Below are 26,591 nucleotides of genomic sequence, written 5' to 3' on the forward strand. Positions count from 1 at the left end.
TACACTGCACAGTACCACTTCTCCTGTCCTGTATACTGGGTGTAATCCTCAGTATATGTATTATTCTGTATATATACACTGCACAGTACCACTCCTCCTGTCCTGTATACTGGGTGTAATCCTCAGTATCTGTATTATTCTGTATATATACACTGCACAGTACCACTTCTCCTGTCCGGTATACTGGGTTTAATCCTCAGTATCTGTATTATTCTGTATATATACACTGCACAGTACCACTCCTCCTGTCCTGTATACTGGGTGTAATCCTCAGTATCTTTATTATTCTGTATATATACACTGCACAGTACCACTTCTCCTGTCCTGTATACTGGGTGTAATCCTCAGTATCTATATTATTCTGTATATATACACTGCACAGTACCACGTCTCCTGTCCTGTATACTGGGTGTAATCCTCAGTATCTGTATTATTCTGTATATATACACTGCACAGTACCAATTCTCCTGTCCTGTATACTGGGTGTAAGCCTCAGTATCTGTATTATTCTGTATATATACACTGCACAGTACCACTCCTCCTGTCCTGTATACTGGGTGTAATCCTCAGTATCTGTATTATTCTGTATATATACACTGCACAGTACCACGTCTCCTGTCCTGTTTACTGGGTGTAATCCTCAGTATCTGTATTATTCTGTATATATACACTGCACAGTACCACTTCTCCTGTCCTGTATACTGGGTGTAATCCTCAGTATCTGTATTATTCTGTATATATACACTGCACAGTACCACTTCTCCTGTCCTGTATACTGGGTGTAATCCTCAGTATCTGTATTATTCTGTAAATATACCTTGCACAGTACCACTCCTCATGTCCTGTATACTGGGTGTAATCCTCAGTATCTGTATTATTCTGTATATATACACACTGCACAGTACCACTTCTCCTGTCCTGTATACTGGGTGTAATCCTCAGTACCTGTATTATTCTGTATATATTCACTGCACAGTACCACTTCTCCTGTCCTGTATACTGGGTGTAATCCTCAGTATCTGTATTATTCTGTATATATACACTGCACAGTACCACTTCTCCTGTCCTGTATACTGGGTGTAATCCTCAGTGTCTGTATTATTCTGTATATATACACTGCACAGTACCACTTCTCCTGTTCTGTATACTGGGTGTAATCCTCAGTATGTGTATTATTCTGTATATATACACTGCACAGTACCACTTCTCCTGTCCTGTATACTGGGTGTAATCCTCAGTGTCTGTATTAGTCTGTATATATACACTGCACAGTGCACTGCTCATTCCTCTACATATTATACACTTACACCATGTAGTTGTTTTCATGTGGCACTAGTGTTTAGCCTTTTTTAACCTAATACATAAAAAATAAAAAAAAATGTGGGTTTCCCCCTATTTTTGATAACCAGCAAAGGTAAAGCAGACAGCTAGGTGCTGGTATTATCAGGCTGGAAAGGCCCATGGTTATTTGGCCCTTTCCAGCCAAAAAATAGCAGCCAAAATTGGTGTATCACATTAAATGCTCCAATTTTGGCATTTCACCTTGGCTCTTCCGGTTGCCTTGGTGCGTTGGCTATCAGAATAATGGTTTTTGAGGTTCATGTCAGATGTATTGTGTCAGCTGGAATCAAGCCCCTGTGTTAGTATTGGAGAAGCGTCTATCAGTCACCTCAATTACTAACCCAGTAAGTCACAAGGAAAAAACAGACATAAAAATAATCTATTTGAAAGAACATTCCTTGACTCTTTCCCTAGTTCACAATTCTTATATATATATATATATATATATATATATATATATATATATATATCTAAAAATAAAAATCCATGCAGGTTCAACGTAGTCTAGGTAATGCAACATAGCCCAGGGACTCTGACGTAGTCTCGATATGTAAACCTGAAAGACATAAAAAGAGAGAAATTATAACAAGACTGTCCCTCATTCACCAATTTATTAAAAAGCAAAGTTCCCAGCTCAGACGTAGTTCAGTGGTTCCCATGATATTCCTCGATTATGTAGATAAAAGCAAGGCTCAGAACGAGGTCCAGAACAATGCTCAGAACAGGGTTCAGAATGATGCTCAGAATGGCACTCAGAACGAGGCTCAGAACGAGGCTCAGAACGAGGCTCAGAATGATGCTCAGAACCGGGCTCAGAACGAGGCTCAGAACGAGGCTCAGAATGAGGCTCAGAACAAGGCTCAGAATGGGGGTCAGAATGAGGCTCAGAACGGAGTTCAGAACAAGGCTCAGAACGGAGTTCAGAATGAGGCTCAGAACAATGCTTAGAACGAGGCTCAAAATGATGCTCAGAACGGGGTTCCGAATGATGCTCAGAACGAGGCTCAGAACGATGCTCAAAAGGAGACTCAGAATGGGGCTAAGAATGAGGCTCAGAATGATACTCAGAATGGGGTTCAGACCGGGGCTGAGAATGAGGTTCAAAATGAGGATCAGAACAAGGCTCAGAACGAGGCTCAGAAAGAAGCTCAGAACAATGCTCATAATGAGGCTCAGAATGGGGTTCAGAAAGGGGCTCAGAACAATGCTCAGAATGGGGTTCAGAAAGGGGCTCAGAATGAGTTTCAGAACAAGGCTCAGAACGGGACAAAGAAAGATACTCAGAACGAGGCTTAGAACAATGCTCAGAATGATATTCAGAATGGGGCTCAGAACGAGGCTCCGAGTGAGGCTCAGAACAAGGCTCAGAATGATGCTCAGAACGAGGCCCCATAAGCTTTGAGCAGCAGCCACTCCCGGCTCACGCTGCACTCCCAGTGACTGTGATGATGTCAGTAACGTTACTGACATAACCGCTCCTGATAGTCGCCAGGTCTCGCAGAGCGAAGCCTGAGCCCTAAGTGGCTGCTGTTCAGAACCTATGAAGCCTATTGTGAAATGTATGGTGTTTTTTGTCTTTTTCTTCTTTTAGTTTCTTGTAGCTGATAGATGTGTGACTTATCATAAAATTAATTAAAAAAATATAGAAATATTGAAAAAGGTTTGACTCTTAGAAGAAGAGAAGGAAAAAAACGAAAGCCAAAAATTGTCCGTGACCGGAGGGAGTTCAGTGAGAAATCTCTGGATGATCTGTGACCGGATGTGTGGAATAAATATCCATATGACGACCATGAGAGGATCACGAGCTTCGCACTCGTTATGTAACCATTTATAGTGACGGGCGAGCACTACAACGCTCGGGTGCTCGTTAATCGGGTAGAGCAATTTTTAATGCTCGATTGCTCGTTTTGAGTAACGAGCATAATGTCAGTAAATGGGAAACTTGATCATTTTTCTGGCAGACACCCCCAGAGGGCAAGCAGTCTGGAAATGTGGCCAGTTAGTGCTTGGGCGTGAGTATTTCCGCTTGCGTTCCAAGGCCTGGGGTCGAGACAGCTGGACGCTGCGCTGGAATAAGGAAGTGGACACGGCTGCTGATGGTGTTTGCAAATGTGCAACCACAGGTGCGGGGCGGGGGGCATCCGGACCTGCGTCCTCTGGACAGGGGATCGACAGCACAAAGCACCGGGAAGGAGGTAGTTGTGTCACCCGCAGACACTGATTGTGGACCAAGGCGTTTGGCCCACTTAGTCAGGTACTTGGATGAAATATGCCTGAGCATGTAGGTGGTGGTCTGGCTGGTAATGGTCTGGACCCTACTGACCTTGGTATGGCACAGGTTGTAAATGACAATGTTCTTCACTTTCTGTAACAAAGCGTCCTACTGGGGAACACCTAATGTTTGCCATTGAATCTGGTCATGTTTAGTTGCCCACCTTCTCCCTCTGGCCACCCCACTGCCTCTTGCTGCCTGTTGCGGTGCTACGGATCCCTCCCCCTCTGAGCTTCTGTCCTCCCTGTGCATGGTACCGTCCCATGTTGGGTCAGTAACTTCATCATTCACCACCTCGTCTTCCACTTCTACACTCTGGTCTTCCTCTTGATTTGTAGACTTAGTATGACTTATTGGCAACTGTGTTTCATCATCATCCACCTTACCTTGCCATTCCTCACCGTCGGCTTCTTCTGATCCTGGCTGCTCAAATATTTGGACATCACAACACACGGTCTTCTCATTTGCCTCTTGAAATGTGCATGGTGAAAGGCCAGAAGAAGCCATAAATGGAAAGCTAAAGAGCACCTGGGAGTGTCCAAGTGCGGGGTCACTTGTCTCCTGGGACATGCCATGGTGGGAGGAAGGAGGAATACAGATCCTGACACTCCGCCTGGTGTCTGGGAACAACGCAGGCAGACACAGGCATCGACCTGCTTTGTGCTGATTTATAGGCAGGCTAGCAAGCGTTAATCACTGCTAGTCTGCCTGTGAGTCTGCTTTGATCACATGTTGTGGGGAAGCCAATCACATCTGCTTCAGTCCTTTTAATGCTGGCTGAATCCTTCCACCTATGCCAGCTAGATCTGTGCTAGTCTGCCTGTGAGTCTGCTTTGATCACATGTTGTGGGGAAGCCAATCACATCTGCTCCCCACCTATTAATGCTGGCTGAATCCTTGCACCTATGCCAGCTATATTTCTGCTAGTCTGCTTGTTAGTCTGATTTGATCATATGTTGTGGGGAAACCAATCACATCTGCTCCCCTCTTTATGCTGGCTGGATCTTTCCACCTATACCAGCTATATCTCTGCTAGTCTGCTTGTTAGGGGTACTTTGCACACTACGACATTGCAAGCCGATGGTAGGGATGCCGAACGCGATAGTCCCCGCCCCCGTCGCAGCTGCGATATCTTGTGATAGCTGCCGTAGCGAATATTATCGCTATGGCAGCTTCACATGCACATACCTGCCCTGCGACGTTGCTCTGGCCGGCGAACCGCCTCCTTCCTAAGGGGGCGGGTCGTGCGGCGTCACAGCGACGTCACACGGCAGACAGCCAATAGAAGCAGGGGGGCGGAGATGAGCGGGACGTAAACATCCCGCCCACCTCCTTCCTTCCTCATTGCAGCCAGGACGCAGGTAAGGCGATCTTCCTCGCTCCTGCGGCTTCACACACAGCGATGTGTGCTGCCGCAGGAACGAGGAACACCATCGTAACATCGGTCCTTCCGAAATTATGAAAATAACCGACGCTACACCAATCATACGATTTCGACGCTATTGCACTCGTTAATCGTAGTAAAAATGATTCACATACTCCGATGTCGACAGTGACGCCGGATGTGCGTCACTTTCGATTTGACCCCACCGACATCGCACCTGCGATGTCGTAGTGTGCAAAGTGCCCCTTAGTCTGCTTTGATCACATGTTGTGGGGAAGCCAATCACATCTGCTCCCCTCCTATTAATGTTGGCTGAATCCTTCCACCTATGCCAGCTATATTTTTGCTAGTCTGCTTGTTAGTCTGATTTGATCACATGTTGGGACGTCAATCACATCTGCTCCTCTCTTTATGCTGGCTGGATCCTTCCACCTATGCCAGCTATAGCTCTGCTAGTCTGCTTAGTATACTGCTTTGATCACATGTTGTGGGGAAGCCAATCACATCTGCTCCCCACCTATTAATGCTGGCTGAACCCTTCCACCTATGCCAGCTATATCTCTGCTAGTCTGCTTGTTAGTCTGCTTTGATCACATGTTGTGGGAAAGCAAATCACATCTGCTCCCCTCCTATTTATACTGGCTGAATCCTTACACCTATGCCAGCTATAGTTTATCTTAGTTGGTCTGATGAGGTGTGGTGTTCCAGACTATCTGGCGAAAGTAGTGCTTACTGCTTTGTGCAGTTTTGGAGTTTACCTCAGTTGTCTGTTGTAGCTACCTTCCTGCTCTTGTTTTCCTCCTAAATCTCTTATTGCTTAATCCTGTGAATGTGTGTGCAGTGTGTCAGCGTTTTGGTTTTCCCTGGTCTGTCTTTATCTGTGGTTAACATCACACTCCTGCCCCATCCTTCCCTGGTGGGAGGGGGTATCAGATTACATCTGGTCACGAGACTAGCCAGGAACGGGACTCAGGCATCTCTACCATTAGGAGTATCCCTGAGGTTAGTGATAGCATAGGGCCCCAAGAGAGTGTTATTACTTTTGTGTTGGGACAATATATATGACTAAACTTAAAATCTGGACTGTATTTAAATCTGTGGAGTTAAATCCTCCTTGGTTTCTTTTTAGAGATGTTCGGCGTCTTTGGCTTTTTTAGTCTTTTTCTTCTTTTATTTAGCTGTAGATTATAGATGTGAGATCTGTGATTTGATGTGTGAAAAAGGTTTGACTCTTAGAAAAGGAGAAATAAAGGGAAAGTGCAAAAATTGGGCATAAAGTGAGAAATCCATAGCTGATCTGTGACCAGATGTGTTGTGTAGATTTCCATATGACGATCATGCGAGAATCACGCGCTCCGGACTCGTTATGTAACCAATTAAATAAATGCCGATATCTAAAACACTCAGTTGAGAGAAGGACTTGATCGCCAATTCTGGGTGTTAATGCTCCCGGTCAGTCGTAATAAACCCAATCTTCCTGAAGACGCGGTCTCCTGAGGGGTTCCCTACCTAGGTGACACTGACGTGATCCTAAAGCCCGAAACGTACGTGATGGTTGTGTGACCACTGGGGAACTCTCAACAGCGTAGACCTGGGCAAGCATACAGGTAAGCAGACATCTGGATGTGCTGATGTCTGGCCATACTGCTGGTTTTCCTCTGGGCACCAACGTTTAGTAAGTAGGGGGGATTGTTTGGGGATGCTTTTTAATAAAACTCCCAAAAAGAATATGGGTTTCTAGCAGTGGCGTAACTACAGCTCAATGGCCCTCAAAGGACAATTTGGGCCAGGGTCCTCACCAATAATCCCCATGTAATAATGTCCCTCATTCTGGGCCCCTTCTTGGTATAATGTCCCCCATTCTGGGCCCCTTCCTGGTATAATGTCCCACATTCTGGGCCCCTTCCTGGTATAATGTCCCCCATTCTGGGCCCCTTCCTGGTATAATGTCCCCCATTCTAGGCCCTTTCCTGGTATAATGTCCCCCATTCTGGGCCCCTTCCTGGTATAATGTCCCCTAATCTGGGCCCCTTCCTAATATAATATCCCCCATTCTGGGCCCCTTCCTGATATAATGTCTCCCATTCTGGGCCCCTTACTGGTATAATGTCCCCTATTCTGGGCCCCTTCCTGGTATAATGTCCCCCATTTTGGGCCTCTTACTGGTATAATGTCCTCCATTATGAACCCCTTGCTGGTATAATGTCTCCCATTCTGGGCCCCTTCCTGGTATAATGTCTCCCATTCTGGGCCCCTTGCTGGTATAATGTCCACCATTCTGGGCCTCTTACTGGTATAACGTCCTCCATTCTGAGCCCTTTCCTGGTATAATGTCTCCCATTCTGGGCCCCTTGCTGGTATAATGTCCACCATTCTGGGCCTCTTACTGGTATAATGTCTCCCATTCTGGGCCCCTTCCTGATATAATGTCTCCCATTCTGGGCCCCTTGCTGGTATAATGTCCACCATTCTGGGCCTCTTACTGGTATAATGTCTCCCATTCTGGGCCCCTTCCTGATATAATGTCTCCCATTCTGGGCCCCTTGCTGGTATAATGTCCACCATTCTGGGCCTCTTACTGGTATAATGTCTCCCATTCTGGGCCCCTTCCTGGTATAATGTCTCCCATTCTGGGCCCCTTGCTGGTATAATGTCCACCATTCTGGGCCTCTTACTGGTATAACGTCCTCCATTCTGAGCCCTTTCCTGGTATAATGTCTCCCATTCTGGGCCCCTTCCTGATATAATGTCTCCCATTCTGGGCCCCTTACTGTTATAATATCCACCATTCTAGGCCTCTTTCTGGTATAATGTCCTCCATTCTGAGCCCCTTGCTGGTATAATGTCCCCTATTCTGGGCCCCTTCCTGGTATAATGTCCCTCATTCTAGGCCCCTTCCTGGTATAATGTCTCCCATTCTGGGCCCCTTCCTGGTATAATGTCCCCCATTCTAGGCCCCTTCCTTATATAATGTCTCCCATTCTCGGCCCCTTACTGGTATAATGTCCCCTATTCTGGGCCCCTTATTGGTATAATGTCTCCCATTCTGGGCCCCTTCCTGGTATAATGTCTCCCATTCTGGGCCCCTTCCTGGTATAATGTCCACCATTCTGGGCATCTTACTGGTATAATGTCCTCCATTCTGAGCCCCTTGCTGGTATAATGTCTCCCATTCTGGGCCCCTCCTGGTGTAATGTTCCCTATTCTGGGCCCTTTCCTGATATGGTGTCCTCCATTCTGGGCCCCTTCTTGGTCTAATGTCACCTGTTCTCTTATATAGTTGGTGTAGAAGCCGAGAGCTAACGTCAGCGAGCACATGATGTCACTGCCATGTTTCGCCTGTAACAGGCACACCGACATCAGCTGTTGGCCTCTCATTAGCCAGTGGCTTCTATTGCAGTGCAGGGAGCGGGTGGGTCTTTGTGTTGCAATATATTTCTGCTGACTGTGGATCCTCATCCCCCTAGTAGTGGCTGCAGACTGACTCTTATCATGTATCGCTGTATACAGGGAGCTCCCCCTAGTGGTGACTGCAGACAGGATATTATCATGTATCTCTGTATACAGGGAGCTCCCCCTAGTGGTGACTGCAGACAGGATCTTATCATGTATCTCTGTATACAGGGAGCTCCCCCTAGTGGTGGCTGCAGACAGGATCTTATCATGTATCTCTGTATACAGGGAGCTCCCCCTAGTAGTGGCTGCAGACTGACTCTTATCATGTATCGCTGTATACAGGGAGCTCCCCCTAGTGGTGGCTGCAGACAGGATCTTATCATGTATCTGTGTATACAGGGAACTCCCCCTAGTGGTGACTGCAGACAGGATCTTATCATGTATCTCTGTATATAGGGAGCTCCCCCTAGTGGTGGCTGCAGACAGGATCTTATCATGTATCTCTGTATACAGGGAGCTCCTCCTAGTGGTGGCTGCAGACAGGATCTTATCATGTGTCTCTGTATACAGGAAGCTCCCCCTAGTGGTAGCTGTAGACAGGATCTTATCATGTATCTCTGTATACAGGGAGCTCCCCCTAGTGGTAGCTGTAGACAGGATCTTATCATGTATCTCTGTATACAGGGATCTCCCCCTAGTGGTGGCTGCAGACAGGATCTTATCATGTATCTCTGTATAGAGGGAGCTCCCCCTAGTGGTAGCTGTAGACAGGATCTTATCATGTATCTCTGTATACAGGGAGCTCCCCCTAGTGGTGGCTGCAGACAGGATCTTATCATGTATCTCTGTATACAGGGAGCTCCCCCTAGTGGTGACTGCAGGCAGGATCTTATCATGTATCTCTGTATACAGGGGGCTCCCCCTAGTGGTGGCTGCAGACAGGAGCTTATCATGTATCTCTGTATACAGGGGGCTCCCCCTAGTGGTGGCTGCAGACAGGAGCTTATCATGTATCTCTGTATACAGGGGGCTCCCCCTAGTGGTGGCTGCAGACAGGAGCTTATCATGTATCTCTGTATACAGGGAGCTCCCTCTAGTGGTGACTGCAGACAGGATCTTATCATGTATCTCTGTATACAGGGATCTCCCCCTAGTGGTGGCTGCAGACAGGATCTTATCATGTATCTCTGTATACAGGGATCTCCCCCTAGTGGTGGCTGCAGACAGGATCTTATCATGTATCTCTGTATATAGGGAGCTCCCCCTAGTGGTAGCTGTAGACAGGATCTTATCATGTATCTCTGTATACAGGGATCTCCCCCTAGTGGTGGCTGCAGACAGGATCTTATCATGTATCTCTGTATACAGGGATCTCCCCCTAGTGGTGGCTGCAGACAGGATCTTATCATGTATCTCTGTATATAGGGAGCTCCCCCTAGTGGTAGCTGTAGACAGGATCTTATCATGTATCTCTGTATACAGGGATCTCCCCCTAGTGGTGGCTGCAGACAGGATCTTATCATGTATCTCTGTATACAGGGAGCTCCCCCTAGTGGTGGCTGCAGACAGGATCTTATCATGTATCTCTGTATATAGGGAGCTCCCCCTAGTGGTAGCTGTAGACAGGATCTTATCATGTATCTCTGTATACAGGGATCTCCCCCTAGTGGTGGCTGCAGACAGGATCTTATCATGTATCTCTGTATACAGGGATCTCCCCCTAGTGGTGGCTGCAGACAGGATCTTATCATGTATCTCTGTATACAGGGATCTCCCCCTAGTGGTGGCTGCAGACAGGATCTTATCATGTATCTCTGTATATAGGGAGCTCCCCCTAGTGGTAGCTGTAGACAGGATCTTATCATGTATCTCTGTATACAGGGAGCTCCCCCTAGTGGTGACTGCAGACAGAATTTCATGTATTTCTGTCTGTAGGGAGGAAAGGGTTAAATAGCTCTTGGTTTCTGTTGATACCTTTGTGATTGGTTTCATTCATGGTGCGGTAAGTTCCTCATTTCTCTCATATATTTTCGGTCTTGAATCCAGCTTTACAGTTTTACTTCCTGTTTAGAAACTCCGACCTTTGACTAATTCTGAATTTATTTTTTAAAAATGTAAATTGTGAATTCAGCTCTACATGACTGCACAAGAAAGTCCTCTGCAGACAAGGGTCATGGTCTCAGGGCCATCATCAGCAGCCACATTCATTACTCGAGGAGTCATGCAGCATTTCAGCTGGACTCTATCAGTACAAAATCGAGGATAGAGGAGACGGGCGATGACTGAATACTGAGGATGGGGGAGATGGGCGGTGACCGAATACTGAGGACAGAGGAGACAGGCGGTGACTGAATACTGAGGACAGAGGAGACAGGCGGTGACTGAATACGGAGGATGGAGGAGACAGGCGGTGACTGAATACGGAGGATGGAGGAGACAGGCGGTGACTGAATACGGAGGATGGAGGAGACAGGCGGTGACTGAATACGGAGGATGGAGGAGACAGGCGGTGACTGAATACTGAGGATGGAGGAGACGGGCTGTGATTGAATACTGAGGATGGAAGAGATGGGTGGTGACTGAATACTGAGGACGGAGGAGACGGGCGGTGACCGAATAATGAGGATGGAAGAGACGGGCGATCACCGAATACTGAGGACGGAGGAGACGGGCGGTGACCGAATAGTGAGGATGGAGGAGACGGGCGGTGACTGAATACTGAGGACGGAGGAGACGGGCGGTGACCGAATAATGAGGATGGAAGAGACGGGCGATCACCGAATACTGAGGACGGAGGAGACGGGCGGTGACCGAATACTGAGGATGGAGGAGACGGGCGGTGACCGAATACTGAGGATGGAGGAGACGGGCGGTCACTGAATACTGAGGACGGAGGAGACGGGCGGTGACCGAATACTGAGGACAGAGGAGACAGGCGGTGACTGAATACGGAGGATGGAGGAGACAGGCGGTGACTGAATACTGAGGCTGGAGGAGACGGGCTGTGATTGAATACTGAGGATGGAAGAGATGGGTGGTGACTGAATACTGAGGACGGAGGAGACGGGCGGTGACCGAATAATGAGGATGGAAGAGACGGGCGGTCACCGAATACTGAGGATGGAGGAGACGGGCGGTCACTGAATACTGAGGACGGAGGAGACGGGCGGTGACCGAATACTGAGGACAGAGGAGACAGGCGGTGACTGAATACGGAGGATGGAGGAGACAGGCGGTGACTGAATACGGAGGATGGAGGAGACAGGCGGTGACTGAATACTGAGGATGGAGGAGACGGGCTGTGATTGAATACTGAGAATGGAAGAGATGGGTGGTGACTGAATACTGAGGACGGAGGAGACGGGCGGTGACCGAATAATGAGGATGGAAGAGACGGGCGATCACCGAATACTGAGGACGGAGGAGACGGGTGGTGACCGAATACTGAGGATGGAGGAGACGGGCGGTGACCGAATACTGAGGATGGAGGAGACGGGCGGTGACCGAATACTGAGGATGGAGGAGACGGGCTGTGACCGAATAATGAGGATGGAGGAGATAAACGATCACCGAACACTGAGGATGGAAGAGATGGTCAGTGACTGAATACTGAGGACGGAGGAGACGGGCAGTCACTGAATATTGAGGACGGAGGAGACGGGCGATCACCGAATAATGAGGATAAGGGAGACAGGCGGTGACCGAATACTGAGGACGGAGGAGACAGGTGGTGACTGAATACTGAGGATGGAGGAGATGGGCGATGACCGAATAGTGAGGACGGAGGAGACAGGAGGTGACTGAATACTGAGGATGGAGGAGATGGGCGGTGACCGAATAATGAGGATGGAGGAGATGGGCGATCACCGAATACTGAGGATGGAGGAGACGGGTGGTGACCGAATACTGAGGATGGAGGAGACAGACTGTGACCGAATAATGAGGATGGAGGAGACGGACATTCACCGAATACTGAGTATGGAAGACATGGGCAGTGACTGAATACTGAGAACGGAGAAGACAGGGGTGACTGAATACTGAGGATGGAGGAGACAGGCGGTGACTGAATACTGAGGACGGAGGAGACAGGCTGTGACCAAATACTGAGGATGGAGGAGACAGGCGGTGACTGAATACTGAGGACGGAGGAGACAGGCTGTGACCAAATACTGAGGATGGAGGAGACAGGCGGTGACTGAATACAGAGGATGGAGGAGACGGGCGGTCACTGAATACTGAGGACGGAGGAGACGGGCGGTCACTGAATATTGTGACGTAACCATCTAATGTAAAGTAGATTTGAGATCTGTTTCTGGAGGTTTTAGTTTTTACCCCTAACAGAACTATAGTCTGAAATGGCTGATACCAGAGAGGAAAGTAAAGCCGGGGGGTGTGTGATGACCGTGTGCACAGTGTGCTCGGCATCACACGGTCGCAGCAGATAGAGGAAGCGTCTCCTCCTCGTCTGCACTTTCAGGCTCATTTCGTTGACACACTGAACCCGATCATTCGTGTGTAACCCGGCATCTGCTGACTCAGGCGTCTGCCGCCAAATCCCCGCTACAAGCGCTGGTGCCGCACTACAGGACCCGCGCTGCCTACGGTAGGACGCTCCGGGGTGTCTGTCCTCGCTGGGGGGTGCGGGCTCAGGGGGGAACAGGTGCACATCTGCCTGGAAAGTACCAAAGATATAGGGTACAGCGACGGGAAACCTGTGCCTGCAACCTATTACTCCCTGTTATCAGCCATTACTGGGGGAGCAGACTGTAGGACAGGTGAGTGCAATCTATTACTCCCTGTTGTCAGCCATTACTGTGGGAGGGGACTGTAGGACAGGTGACTACAATCTATTTCTCCATGTTATCAGCTATTACTGGGGGAGGAGACTGTAGGACAGGTGAGTACAATCTATTACTCCCTGTTATCAGCCATTACTGGGGGAGCAGCCTGTAGGACAGGTGAGTGCAATCTATTACTCCCTGTTATCAGCCATTACTGGGGGAGGAGACTGTAGGACAGGTGAGTGCAATCTATTAATCCCTGTTATCAGCCATTACTGGGGGAGGGGACTGTAGGACAGGTGAGTACACTCTATTACTCCCTGTTATCAGCCATTACTGGGGAGGAGACTGTAGGACAGGTGAGTACATTCTATTGCTCCCTGTTATCAGCAATTACTGGGGGAGGAGACTGTAGGACAGGTGAGTACATTCTATTGCTCCCTGTTATCAGCCATTACTGGGGGAGCAGACTGTAGGACAGGTGAGTACAATCTATTACTCCCTGTTATCAGCCATTACTAGGGGAGGAGACTGTAGGACAGGTGACTACAGTCTATTACTCTCTGTTATCAGCCATTACTGGGGGAGGAGACTATAGTATGGGTGACTACAAGCTATTACTCCCTGTTATCAGCCATTACTGGGGGAGGAATAATTAAAGAGATGGCCTGGCTCACTGATATGTGGGGCTCAGGAGAAACCCCAGTAATAATTTAAGAAAAACTCCGTCACTCGTAGATCAAAAAATTGTATTTGATATTTATTTCATGGTCAGTAAATCAACGTTTCGGCATTTGCCTTCTTCAAAACTGATTTGTTAAAGATAAAGCAAAAAAAAAGGGAAATACAATCAGTGCCATAAATATATACATCTTCTTTAGAAAAGAAAAAAGCTTTTTTTTTTTAAAACAAAGTCAAAATTAATGTACATATTTCCATATAATTAATACATTATACAGCGTGGTACTCGGAGAAAAGTCAGGCACAATATTCTATATCAAGAAGAAAGCCCGGACATAGGAGGATTGAACCAGAAAAAACAGAGAAAAGGAAGCAATGGACAGAATAAGTAACGGGAACATAATTCAGGTTTATATGATATAGGATAACATTGTATCCTTGTAATAGAAAATTCAAGGTGGAGTAAATGGCAGCATGAAGAAGTCTATGGACAGAATGAAATACATGATTCCACCGTGTCCTAAAAGCGCATGAAAATATCATAATATAAAGGCGCCTTTTACCTCTATAAGAAAATAAGTAAGGACAATCTGCTGCATATTTCCCTACGAGGAGGTGACAATGATGCTGCGCTGCTGTCTAAACGGCTAAAAGAAAAAATAGGACATTTTATACAGTGCCTACAAGTAGTATTCAACCCCCTGCAGATTTACAGTGCCTACAAGTAGTATTCAACCCCCTGCAGATTTATAATATGTACAGTGCCTACAAGTAGTATTCAACCCCCTGCAGATTTATAATATGTACAGTGCCTACAAGTAGTATTCAACCCCCTGCAGATTTATAATATGTACAGTGCCTACAAGTAGTATTCAACCCCCTGCAGATTTATAATATGTACAGTGCCTACAAGAAGTATTCAACCCCCTGCAGATATACAGTGCCTACAAGTAGTATTCAACCCCCTGCAGATTTATAATATGTACAGTGCCTACAAGTAGTATTCAACCCCCTGCAGATTTATAATATGTACAGTGCCTACAAGTAGTCTTCAACCCCCTGCAGATTTATAATATGTACAGTGCCTACAAGTAGTCTTCAACCCCCTGCAGATTTATAATATGTACAGTGCCTACAAGTAGTCTTCAACCCCCTGCAGATTTATAATATGTACAGTGCCTACAAGTAGTATTCAACCCCCTGCAGATTTATAATATGTACAGTGCCTACAAGTAGTATTCAACCCCCTGCAGATTTATAATATGTACAGTGCCTACAAGTAGTATTCAACCCCCTGCAGATTTATAATATGTACAGTGCCTACAAGTAGTATTCAACCCCCTGCAGATTTACAGTGCCTACAAGTAGTATTCAACCCCCTGCAGATTTACAGTGCCTACAAGTAGTATTCAACCCCCTGCAGATTTACAGTGCCTACAAGTAGTCTTCAACCCCCTGCAGATTTATAATATGTACAGTGCCTACAAGTAGTATTCAACCCCCTGCAGATTTATAATATGTACAGTGCCTACAAGTAGTCTTCAACCCCCTGCAGATTTATAATATGTACAGTGCCTACAAGTAGTATTCAACCCCCTGCAGATTTATAATATGTACAGTGCCTACAAGTAGTCTTCAACCCCCTGCAGATTTATAATATGTACAGTGCCTACAAGTAGTATTCAACCCCCTGCAGATTTATAATATGTACAGTGCCTACAAGTAGTCTTCAACCCCCTGCAGATTTATAATATGTACAGTGCCTACAAGTAGTATTCAACCCCCTGCAGATTTACAGTGCCTACAAGTAGTATTCAACCCCCTGCAGATTTATAATATGTACAGTGCCTACAAGTAGTATTCAACCCCCTGCAGATTTATAATATGTACAGTGCCTACAAGTAGTATTCAACCCCCTGCAGATTTATAATATGTACAGTGCCTACAAGTAGTATTCAACCCCCTGCAGATTTACAGTGCCTACAAGTAGTATTCAACCCCCTACAGATTTACAGTGCCTACAAGTAGTCTTCAACCCCCTGCAGATTTATAATATGTACAGTGCCTACAAGTAGTCTTCAACCCCCTGCAGATTTATAATATGTACAGTGCCTACAAGTAGTCTTCAACCCCCTGCAGATTTATAATATGTACAGTTCCTACAAGTAGTCTTCAACCCCCTGCAGATTTATAATATGTACAGTGCCTACAAGTAGTATTCAACCCCCTGCAGATTTACAGTGCCTACAAGTAGTATTCAACCCCCTACAGATTTACAGTGCCTACAAGTAGTCTTCAACCCCCTGCAGATTTATAATATGTACAGTGCCTACAAGTAGTATTCAACCCCCTGCAGATTTATAATATGTACAGTGCCTACAAGTAGTCTTCAACCCCCTGCAGATTTATAATATGTACAGTGCCTACAAGTAGTCTTCAACCCCCTGCAGATTTATAATATGTACAGTTCCTACAAGTAGTCTTCAACCCCCTGCAGATTTAGCAGGTTTGATAAGATGCAAATAAGTTAGAGCCTGCAAACTTCAAACAAGAGCAGGATTTATTAACAGATGCATAAATCTTACAAACCAACAAGTTATGTTGCTCAGTTAAATTTTAATAAATTTTCAACATAAAAGTGTGGGTCAATTATTATTCAACCCCTAGGTTTAATATTTTGTGGAATAACCCTTGTTTGCAATTACAGCTAATAATCGTCTTTTATAAGACCTGATCAGGCCGGCACAGGTCTCTGGAGTTATCTTGGCCCACTCCTCCATGCAGATCTTCTCCAAGTTATCTAGGTTCTTTGGGTGTCTCATGTGGACTTTAATCTTGAGCTCCTTCCACAAGTTTTCAATTGGGTTAAGGTCAGGAGACTGACTAGGCCACTGCAACACCTTGATTTTTTCCCTCTTGAACCAGGCCTTGGTTTTCTTGGCTGTGTGCTTTGGGTCGTTGTCTTGTTGGAAGATGAAATGACGACCCATCTTAAGATCCTTGATGGAGGAGCGGAGGTTCTTGGCCAAAATCTCCAGGTAGGCCGTGCTATCCATCTTCCCATGGATGCGGACCAGATGGCCAGGCCCCTTGGCTGAGAAACAGCCCCACAGCATGATGCTGCCACCACCATGCTTGACTGTAGGGATGGTATTCTTGGGGTCGTATGCAGTGCCATCCAGTCTTCAAACGTCACGTGTGTGGTTGGCACCAAAGATCTCGATCTTGGTCTCATAAGACCAGAGAACCTTGAACCAGTCTGTCTCAGAGTCCTCCAAGTGATCATGAGCAAACTGTAGACAAGCCTTGACATGACGCTTTGAAAGTAAAGGTACCTTACGGGCTCGTCTGGAACGGAGACCATTGCGGTGGAGTACGTTACTTATGGTATTGACTGAAACCAATGTCCCCACTGCCATGAGATCTTCCCGGAGCTCCTTCCTTGTTGTCCTTGGGTTAGCCTTGACTCTTCGGACAAGCCTGGCCTCGGCACGGGTGGAAACTTTCAAAGGCTGTCCAGGCCGTGGAAGGCTAACAGTAGTTCCATAAGGCTACTTTCACACATCCGGCTTGAGCTCTGCGGCTCAATCCGGCTGTGAAGCCTATGCAACGGATGCGGTGAAAACACCGCATCCTTTGCATAAGTTTTTTACATGCGGCCGGTCCGGTTTTTGCCGCTTGCGGCATGCTACTGAGCATGCGCAGTGGCAAAAACCGCATGCGGCGGCCGGATGCGGTTTTTGCCGCATCGCGCCGCATCCGGCATCCATAGGGATGCATTGGGAAAAGCGCCGCATCGGCCGGATGCGGCGCGATGCGGTTTTTTTTTGCCGGAGCAAAAAACGTGCCAGGGAACGTTCCATCCGGCCGCCGCATCGGCTAAATCTGCCGCATGCGGCAAAAGCCGGACCGAACGCAAGCCCATGCGGCACAATGTGGCACTAATTAAAGTCTATGCAGGAAAAACGCAACCGGCAGCAAAAAAAACCGGTTGCGGTTTTCCTGCAAAGTGCCGGATTGTGCCGCATTGCAAAAGCCGGATGTGTGAAAGCAGCCTAAGCCTTCCACTTCCGGATGATGCTCCCAACAGTGGAGACAGGTAGGCCCAACTCCTTGGAAAGGGTTTTGTACCCCTTGCCAGCCTTGTGACCCTCCACGATCTTGTCTCTGATGGCCCTGGAATGCTCCTTTGTCTTTCCCATGTTGACCATGTATGAGTGCTGTTCACAAGTTTGGGGAGGGTCTTCATTAGTCAGAAAAGGCTGGAAAAAGAGATAATTAATCCAAACATGTGAAGCTCATTGTTCTTTGTGCCTGAAATACTTCTTAATACTTTAGGGGAACCAAACAGAATTCTGGTGGTTTGAGGGGTTGAATAATAAATGACCCTCTGAATAAACTTTTCACAATTTAAAAAAAAAATAAAAAAAGAAATAACATTCTTTTTTGCTGCATTTCCCACTTCCAGGCTGATCTACAGTCCAAATGTCACAATGCCAAGTTATTCCGAATGTGTAAACCTGCTAAATCTGCAGGGGGTTGAATACTACTTGTAGGCACTGTATATATTATAAATCTGCAGGGGGTTGAACACTACTTGTAGGCACTGTATATATTATAAATCTGCAGGGGGTTGAAGACTACTTGTAGGCACTGTAAATCTGCAGGGGGTTGAATACTACTTGTAGGCACTGTAAATCTGCAGGGGGTTGAATACTACTTGTAGGCACTGTAAATCTGCAGGGGTTGAAGACTACTTGTAGGCACTGTATATATTATAAATCTGCAGGGGGTTGAATACTACTTGTAGGCACTGTAAATCTGCAGGGGTTGAAGACTACTTGTAGGCACTGTATATATTATAAATCTGCAGGGGGTTGAATACTACTTGTAGGCACTGTATATATTATAAATCTGCAGGGGGTTGAATACTACTTGTAGGCACTGTAAATCTGCAGGGGGTTGAAGACTACTTGTAGGCACTGTAAGTCTCAAAACAAACCAGTAATTGCTACTGGTAAAGCCCGTTACTTATTCTGTCCATGCTTCCTTTTCTCTGTTTTTTCTGGTTCAATCCTCCTATGTCCGGGCTTCTTCTTGATATAGAATATTGTGCCTGACTTTTCTCCGAGTACCACGCTGTATAATGTATTAATTATATGGAAATATGTACATTAATTTTGATTTTGTTTAAAAAAAAAGCTTTTTTCTTTTCTAAAGAAGATGTATATATTTATGGTACTGATTGTATTTCCCTTTTTTTGCTTTATCTTTAACAAATCAGTTTTGAAGAAGGCAAATGCCGAAACGTTGATTTACTGACCATGAAATAAATAAATATCAAATACAATTTTTTGATCTATGAGTGCCGGAGTTTTTCTTAAATTATTACTGGGGGAGGAGACTGTAGGACAGGTGACTACAAGCTATTACTCCCTGTTATCAGCCATTACTGGGGGGAGAAGACTGTAGGACAGGTGACTACAGTCTATTACTCTCTGTTATCAGCCATCACTGGGGGAGGGGACTGTATCACAGGAGAGAACAATCTATTACTCGCTGTTATCAGCCATTACTGGGGGAGGAGACTATAGTATGGGTGACTACAAGCTATTACTCCCTGTTATCAGCCATTACTGGGGGAGGAGACTGTAGGACAGGTGACTACAAGCTATTACTCCCTGTTATCAGCCATTAGTGGGGGAGCAGAATGTAGGACAGATGACTACAAGCTATTACTCCCTGTTATCAGCCATTACTGGGGGAGGAGACTGTAGGACAGGTGACTACAAGCTATTTCTCCCTGTTATCAGCCATTACTGGGAGAGGAGACTGTAGGACAGATGACTACAAGCTATTACTCCCTGTTATCAGCCATTACTGGGGGAGGAGACTGTAAGACAGGTGAGTACAATCTATTGCTCCCTGTTATCAGCCATTACTGGGGGAGGAGACTGTAGGACAGGTGAGTACATTCTATTACTCCCTGTTATCAGCCATTACTGGGGGAGGAGACTGTTGGAAAGGTGATTGCTCCCTGTTATCAGCCATTACTGGTGACTACTAGCCTGACTGTGAGCTTGCAGATGGCTCGGCAGTCGTGGGTGGCTGTACGGTGACTTTGGTGGAGCGTCATATTGCGGTATGTACACCCTAGATGGCGGTTTGCCGGCAGCTTCCCCTCCTGACCCCCCCATATACATGATCTCGGCAGAACACCTCGGACCCTGTATCCCAGCGTGCCCGCTCCACCTCTCCCCGTCCGGAGGTTCCTATACACTAGATGGTCAGATCGAGTTGCCAGAGCCATCGTGTCCGGCCCCGTGCTATGTGATGTTTCTGGGCCGTGATGTGGTCAGGGAGGAGAGGACGGCGACTGTCCATGTAGATAACTGTCCTCTGTCCTCTTCGTCCCTCCAGCCGTAGGATAAAGATGTGGCTGTCTTGGATCCTCCTTCTCTCCTTGGTCCGTCATGGCCGCTGTTTGCCCTTCTTGGAGGAGAGGGACGTTCTTCTGGAGGAGGAGAATTCCCAGAGAGCCGGCGGTAACATCGTCCTGGGGGAGCGAGAAGAGGAGGCCAATAAAAACCTGATGGCCATAAAGCAGGCGGAAATTACTGAAGCCTTGAGAAGTGACATCTTCCCTCCCAGCATGCACTTCTTCAGAGCCCGGGGGTACATCCAGCAGAGCAAAGTGTTCAGTATCCTCCGAGAGATGCCCAAAGGTGAGCGGTGGTCGTGGTGCGGTGTCTGTGTACAAAGCCGCAGCACCGGGCACAACCATGAAGTGGAGAGGCGCTGTGCTTAAAGGGGTACGCCCAGCTCCAAAATCCTGTCCCAATATTCTCATAATATACGCCAATGCCTCCAATTAGAAATGTAGTACAGTTCTCCTGATTAGTCATGTCTCTTACCTCATGTGTAGGCCATTGCAGCTTAGGTATCCATGGTTACGACCACAAGTAACTAACTATGAGTGCTTGTAACCATGGATACCTAAGCTGCAATGCCCTGCACATGAGGTAAGAGCCATGGATATATCAGGAGAACTATACTACATTTCTAATTGGAGGCATTGGCGTATATTAGTAGAATACTGGAGATCTTGGAGAAAGATGGTGCTCACCTGATGCGTTCACCTCTATTCTGCACCCACAGGGGGCGCTCTGCACCTACATGACTTTGCCATCCTGGGTGTGGATTGGCTGGTGAGGAACGTCTCGTATCTGCCGGACTGTTACATCTGCTTCACCCACACCGGAGAAACCAGGTTCACCTTCTCCCGGCCGGCTCCGGTGGGGCGGCAGCTGCCCGGCTGCTCCGAGTGGATCCTGCTCGAGGCCTACAGGAAGAAGCTGGGGGACGCCACCGAGTTCGATAACAGGTCAGTGATGGAGAAGGAGAGGGGATCGTCACCGGACGGGTCCCACCGGGGCACTGAGGGGTCCGCTGCGAGGGTCTCTCTATTCATGTCTATGGGGGCAACAATAAGACCTGAGGTCGCGGAGGAAATCCTGATACACGACAGTGCAGGGGGTATACAGGGCGGTACAGGGGGTATACAGGGCGGTACAGGGGGTATACAGGGCGGTGCAGGGGGTATACAGGGCGGTGCAGGGGGTATACAGGGCGGTACAGGGGGTATACAGGGCAGTACAGGGGGTATACAGGGCGGTACAGGGGGTATACAGGGCGGTACAGGGGGTATACAGGGCGGTGCAGGGGGTATACAGGGCGGTACAGGGGGTATACAGGGCGGTACAGGGGGTATACAGGGCGGTACAGGGGGTATACAGGGCGGTACAGGGGGTATACAGGACAGTGCAGGGGGTATACAGGACAGTGCAGGGGGTATACAGGGCGGTACAGGGGGTATACAGGGCGGTACAGGGGGTATACAGGGCGGTACAGGGGGTATACAGGGCGGTACAGGGGGTATACAGGGCGGTGCAGGGGGTATACAGGGCGGTGCAGGGGGTATACAGGACAGTGCAGGGGGTATACAGGGCGGTACAGGGGGTATACAGGACAGTGCAGGGGGTATACAGGGCGGTACAGGGGGTATACAGGGCGGTGCAGGGGGTATACAGAGCGGTGCAGGGGGTATACAGGGCGGTGCAGGGGGTATACAGGGCAGTACAGGGGGTATACAGGACAGTGTAGGGGGTATACAGGGCGGTGCAGGGGGTATACAGGGCGGTACAGGGGGTATACAGGACAGTGCAGGGGGTATACAGGGCGGTACAGGGGGTATACAGGGCGGTGCAGGGGGTATACAGGGCGGTGCAGGGGGTATACAGGGCGGTACAGGGGGTATACAGGACAGTGCAGGGGGTATACAGGGCGGTGCAGGGGGTATACAGGGCGGTACAGGGGGTATACAGGACAGTGCAGGGGGTATACAGGACGGTGCAGGGGGTATACAGGGCGGTACAGGGGGTATACAGGGCGGTACAGGGGGTATACAGGGCGGTACAGGGGGTATACAGGACAGTGCAGGGGGTATACAGGGCGGTACAGGGGGTATACAGTGCGGTACAGGGGGTATACAGGACAGTGCAGGGGGTATACAGGACAGTGCAGGGGGTATACAGGGCGGTACAAGGGGTATACAGGGCGGTGCAGGGGGCATACAGGGCGGTACAGGGGGTATACAGGGCGGTACAGGGGGTATACAGGACAGTACAAGGGGTATACAGGGCGATGCAGGGGGTATACAGGACAGTGCAGGGGGTATACAGGACAGTGCAGAGGGTATACAGGGCGGTACAGGGGGTATACAGGACAGTGCAGGGGGTATACAGGACAGTGCAGAGGGTATACAGGACAGTGCAGGGGGTATACAGGGGGTATACAGGGCGGTACAGGGGGTATACAGGACAGTGCAGGGGGTATACAGGACAGTGCAGGGGGTATACAGGGCGGTACAGGGGGTATACAGGACAGTGCAGGGGGTATACAGGGCGGTACAGGGGGTATACAGGACAGTGCAGGGGGTATACAGGGCGGTACAGGGGGTATACAGGGCGGTACAGGGGGTATATGGGACGTGTAGGGGATATATGGGGCGAAGCATGGAGTATATGGAGCGCTGCAGGAAGTATATGGATCAGTGCAGGGGATATATGGGGCGGTGCAGGGAGTGTATGGGGCGATGCGGGTACAGTGCAGGGAGTGTATGGGGTGAAGCATGGAGTATATGGAGCGGTGCAGGGGATATATGGGGCGGTGCAGGGAGCATATGGGGCGGTGCAGAGAGTGTATGGGGCAATGCAGGAGGTATATTGGGCAATGCAGGGGGTATATGGGGGTGTATGGGGCGGTACTGCGGGTATATGGGGGTATATGGGGCACTGCTGCTGGTATATGGGGCTGTGCTGTAGATATATGGGGGTGTAAAGGGGTATATGGGGCGGTGCTGCTGGTATATGGGGGTACATGGGACAGTATTGTGGGTATATGGGGGTAAATTGGGTGGTACTGCGGGTATATGGGGGAGTGTTGGGGGTGTATGGGGCGGTGTTGCTGCTTTATGGGGGTATGTGGGGCGGTACTGCGGGTATATGGGGGTGTATAAGGCGGTGTTGCTGCTTTATGGGGGTACGTGGGGCGGTACTGTGGGTATATGGGGGTGTATGGGGCGGTACAGTAGGTATATGGGGGTGTATGGGGCGGTACTGCGGGTATATGGGGGTACATGGGGCGGTACTGCGGGTATATGGGGGTGTATGGGGCGGTGTTGCTGCTTTATGGGGGTACATGGGGCGGTGCTGCTGGAATATGGGGGGTGTATGGGGCGGTACAGTAGGTATATGGGGGTGTATGGGGCGGTGTTGCTGGTATATGGGGGTACATGGGGCGGTACTGCGGGTATATGGGGGTGTATGGGGCGGTACAGCAGGTATATGCGGGTATATGGTGCGGTGCTGCGGGAATATGGGGGTACATGGGGCGGTACAGTAGGTATATGGGGGTATATGGGGGTACATGGGGCGGTGCTGCGGGTATATGGGGGTGTATGGGGCGGTGCTGCGGGTATATGGGGGTACATGGGGCGGTACAGCGGGTATATGGGGGTGTATGGCCGCTGCAGCTGATTCCTGTATATGTCTATGCTTTCCTCCAGCCTCATACATAACCTGACGCTGCTGACGGACTCCCCGGAGCTGGAGTACCCCACACAGGACATCGTGTGGCGCAGGTTTGAGGGGGCTTTCATCGCTGCCTCCGGCCTCATCCTCTACGCCCCGGTGTTCAGGGAGTACACATACGAGGGTCTGAAGGAGCTCTACCAGGACCAGATCCAGTACGTGGAGCTGCGGACCATGCTCGCCCCGGTGAGTCCAGGACAGGGCGGCCTCGGGCCAGCGGAGGAGACTCCGGGCCTAATGGGTTTGCCCCATTCCCCATAGGTCTATGAGCTGGACGGTGCCACCCACGATCGCGCCTGGTCAGTGGCCACCTACAGAGACATCACTAACCGCTTCAAGGAGGACCACCCGGACTTCATAGGCATGAAGATCATTTACACCGTACACAGGTATAGTCCGCACTGGCAGCCGTGGATCGCAGAATTCATCCTGAGCCTCCTGGTTCATGTACAGAACTCTACCTCTGCACAGTAGTGGGGTTCGTGGATAGGGGGTGACCAACATAGTGGGGCCGCGTCCCCCTGATGAGGGTCCATGATGTCAGCGCTCTGTGCCCTCTCCCTCCAGACATGAAGATCTCCCAGCAGTGAAGGAGGCCGTGCAGTTCGCCATGAAGCTGATGGCGCAGTTCCCCGACACCATGGCCGGCTTTGACCTGGTAAGAAATGTGACGGCGACCACAGACGGGTTAATGCGCAGAACTGACCCCTGTACCGACCCGTACACTGACCCCTGCCCTGACCCCCACTGACCCCTGCACTTACCCCTGCACTTACCCCTGCACTGACCCCCGCACTGACCCCTGCACTGACCCCCACTGACCCCTGCACTGACCCCCACTGACCCCTGCACTTACCCCTGCACTGACCCCCGCACTGACCCCTGCACTGACCCCTGCCCTGACCCCTGCACTGACCCCCACTGACCCCTGCCCTGACCCCTGCACTGACCCCCACTGACCCCTGCCCTGACCCCTGCACTGACCCCCGCACTGACCCCTGCACTGACCCCTGCACTGACCCCCCGCACTTACCCCTGCACTGACCCCCGCACTGACCCCTGCACTCATCCCCGCACTGACCCCTGCACTGACCCCCGCACTGACCCCCGCACTCATCCCCGCACTGACCCCTGCACTGACCCCCGCACTGCCCCCTGCACTGACCCCTGCACTGACCCCTGCACTGACCCCTGCACTGCCCCCCCCGCACTGACCCCTGCACTGCCCCCCCGCACTGACCCCTGCACTGCCCCCCCGCACTTACCCCTGCACTGACCCCCGCACTGACCCCTGCACTGACCCCTGCACTGACCCCCCGCACTGACCCCTGCACTGCCCCCTGCACTGACCCCCGCACTCATCCCCGCACTGACCCCTGCACTGCCCCCCACTGATCCCTGCACTCATCCCCGCACTGACCCCTGCACTGACCCCCCGCACTGACCCCTGCACTCACCCCCGCACTGACCTCTGCACTCATCCCTGCACTCACCCCCGCACTGACCTCTGCACTCATCCCTGCACTCACCCCCGCACTGACCCCTGTACTGACCCCTGCACTGACCCCTGCACCCACCCCCGCACTGACCCCTGCACTGCCCCCCACTGACCTCTGCACTCATCCCTGCACTGACCCCCACTGACCCCTGCACTCACCCCCGCACTGACCCCTGCACTCACCCCCGCACTGACCCCTGCACTCATCCCTGCACTGACCCCTGTACTGAACCCCGCACTGACCCCTGCACTCACCCTCGCACTGACCCCTGCACTCACCCCCGCACTGACCTCTGCACTCATCCCTGCACTGACCCCTGTACTGAACCCCGCACTGACCCCTGCACTCACCCTCGCACTGACCCCTGCACTCACTCCCACACTGACCCCTGCACTCACCCCCACACTGACCCCTGCACTCACTCCCACACTGACCCCTGCACTCACCCCCACACTGACCCCTGCACTCACTCCCACACTGACCCCTGCACTCACCCCCACACTGACCCCTGCACTCACTCCCACACTGACCCCTGCACTCACTCCCACACTGACCCCTGCACTCACCCCCACACTGACCCCTGCACTCACTCCCACACTGACCCCTGCACTCACTCTCGCACTGACCCCCGACACCTTCTCTTTCTGTTTAAGGTTGGCCATGAAGATGCCGGCCACTCGCTGTACGAGCTGCGAGAAGCCCTCCGCATCCCCAGCAGGATGGGGGTCTCCCTGCCGTACTTCTTCCACGCCGGAGAGACCAGTAAGAAAGTGAGGTGGTGGCGACATGAGAGAATCCGAACTACAGGGCCATCATGTTAGGAAGGAAATAATGGGCGGGGTCTAATAACAGAGGGCGGGGCATAGCGCAGAACCGCTCACATAGGGCCATAAAGAGTCAGAAAAATACCGCCATATAATGGTCAAAAAGGATTACTGATCGGTGGAAAAATAATACCGCCATACAGTGGTTATATAACAATACTTCACAGTGCCTAAATAATATCGCCATACAGTGATCGTATAAGAATACTACACAGTGCCAAAATAATACCGCCATACAGTGATCATATAACAATACTTCACA

At 49.7% G+C, this 26,591-nt stretch overlaps 1 protein-coding gene across 3 annotated transcripts in view; it reads left to right on the forward strand.

Annotated features, from left to right (window-relative positions):
- ADA2 (adenosine deaminase 2) overlaps positions 1-26,591 on the forward strand; it is a 45,828-nt gene that overhangs the window by 16,739 nt on the left and 2,498 nt on the right. The window contains exons 1-7 of one of the 3 annotated variants that reach the window (XM_075343590.1): positions 6,411-6,604; positions 20,276-20,580; positions 21,014-21,239; positions 23,982-24,192; positions 24,268-24,395; positions 24,574-24,664; positions 26,159-26,267. In XM_075343590.1, coding sequence (XP_075199705.1) covers positions 20,289-20,580; positions 21,014-21,239; positions 23,982-24,192; positions 24,268-24,395; positions 24,574-24,664; positions 26,159-26,267 — 1,057 coding nt within the window. In that variant the 5' untranslated portion in view covers positions 6,411-6,604; positions 20,276-20,288. Of the gene's footprint in view, positions 1-6,410; positions 6,605-12,906; positions 12,997-20,275; positions 20,581-21,013; positions 21,240-23,981; positions 24,193-24,267; positions 24,396-24,573; positions 24,665-26,158; positions 26,268-26,591 lie in introns of those variants that run through there. The other 2 variants (XM_075343591.1, XM_075343589.1) reach the window with 2 other exon arrangements.

This window comes from Anomaloglossus baeobatrachus, chromosome 4 (genome assembly GCF_048569485.1).
Source record: "Anomaloglossus baeobatrachus isolate aAnoBae1 chromosome 4, aAnoBae1.hap1, whole genome shotgun sequence".
NCBI lineage: Eukaryota > Metazoa > Chordata > Amphibia > Anura > Aromobatidae > Anomaloglossus > Anomaloglossus baeobatrachus.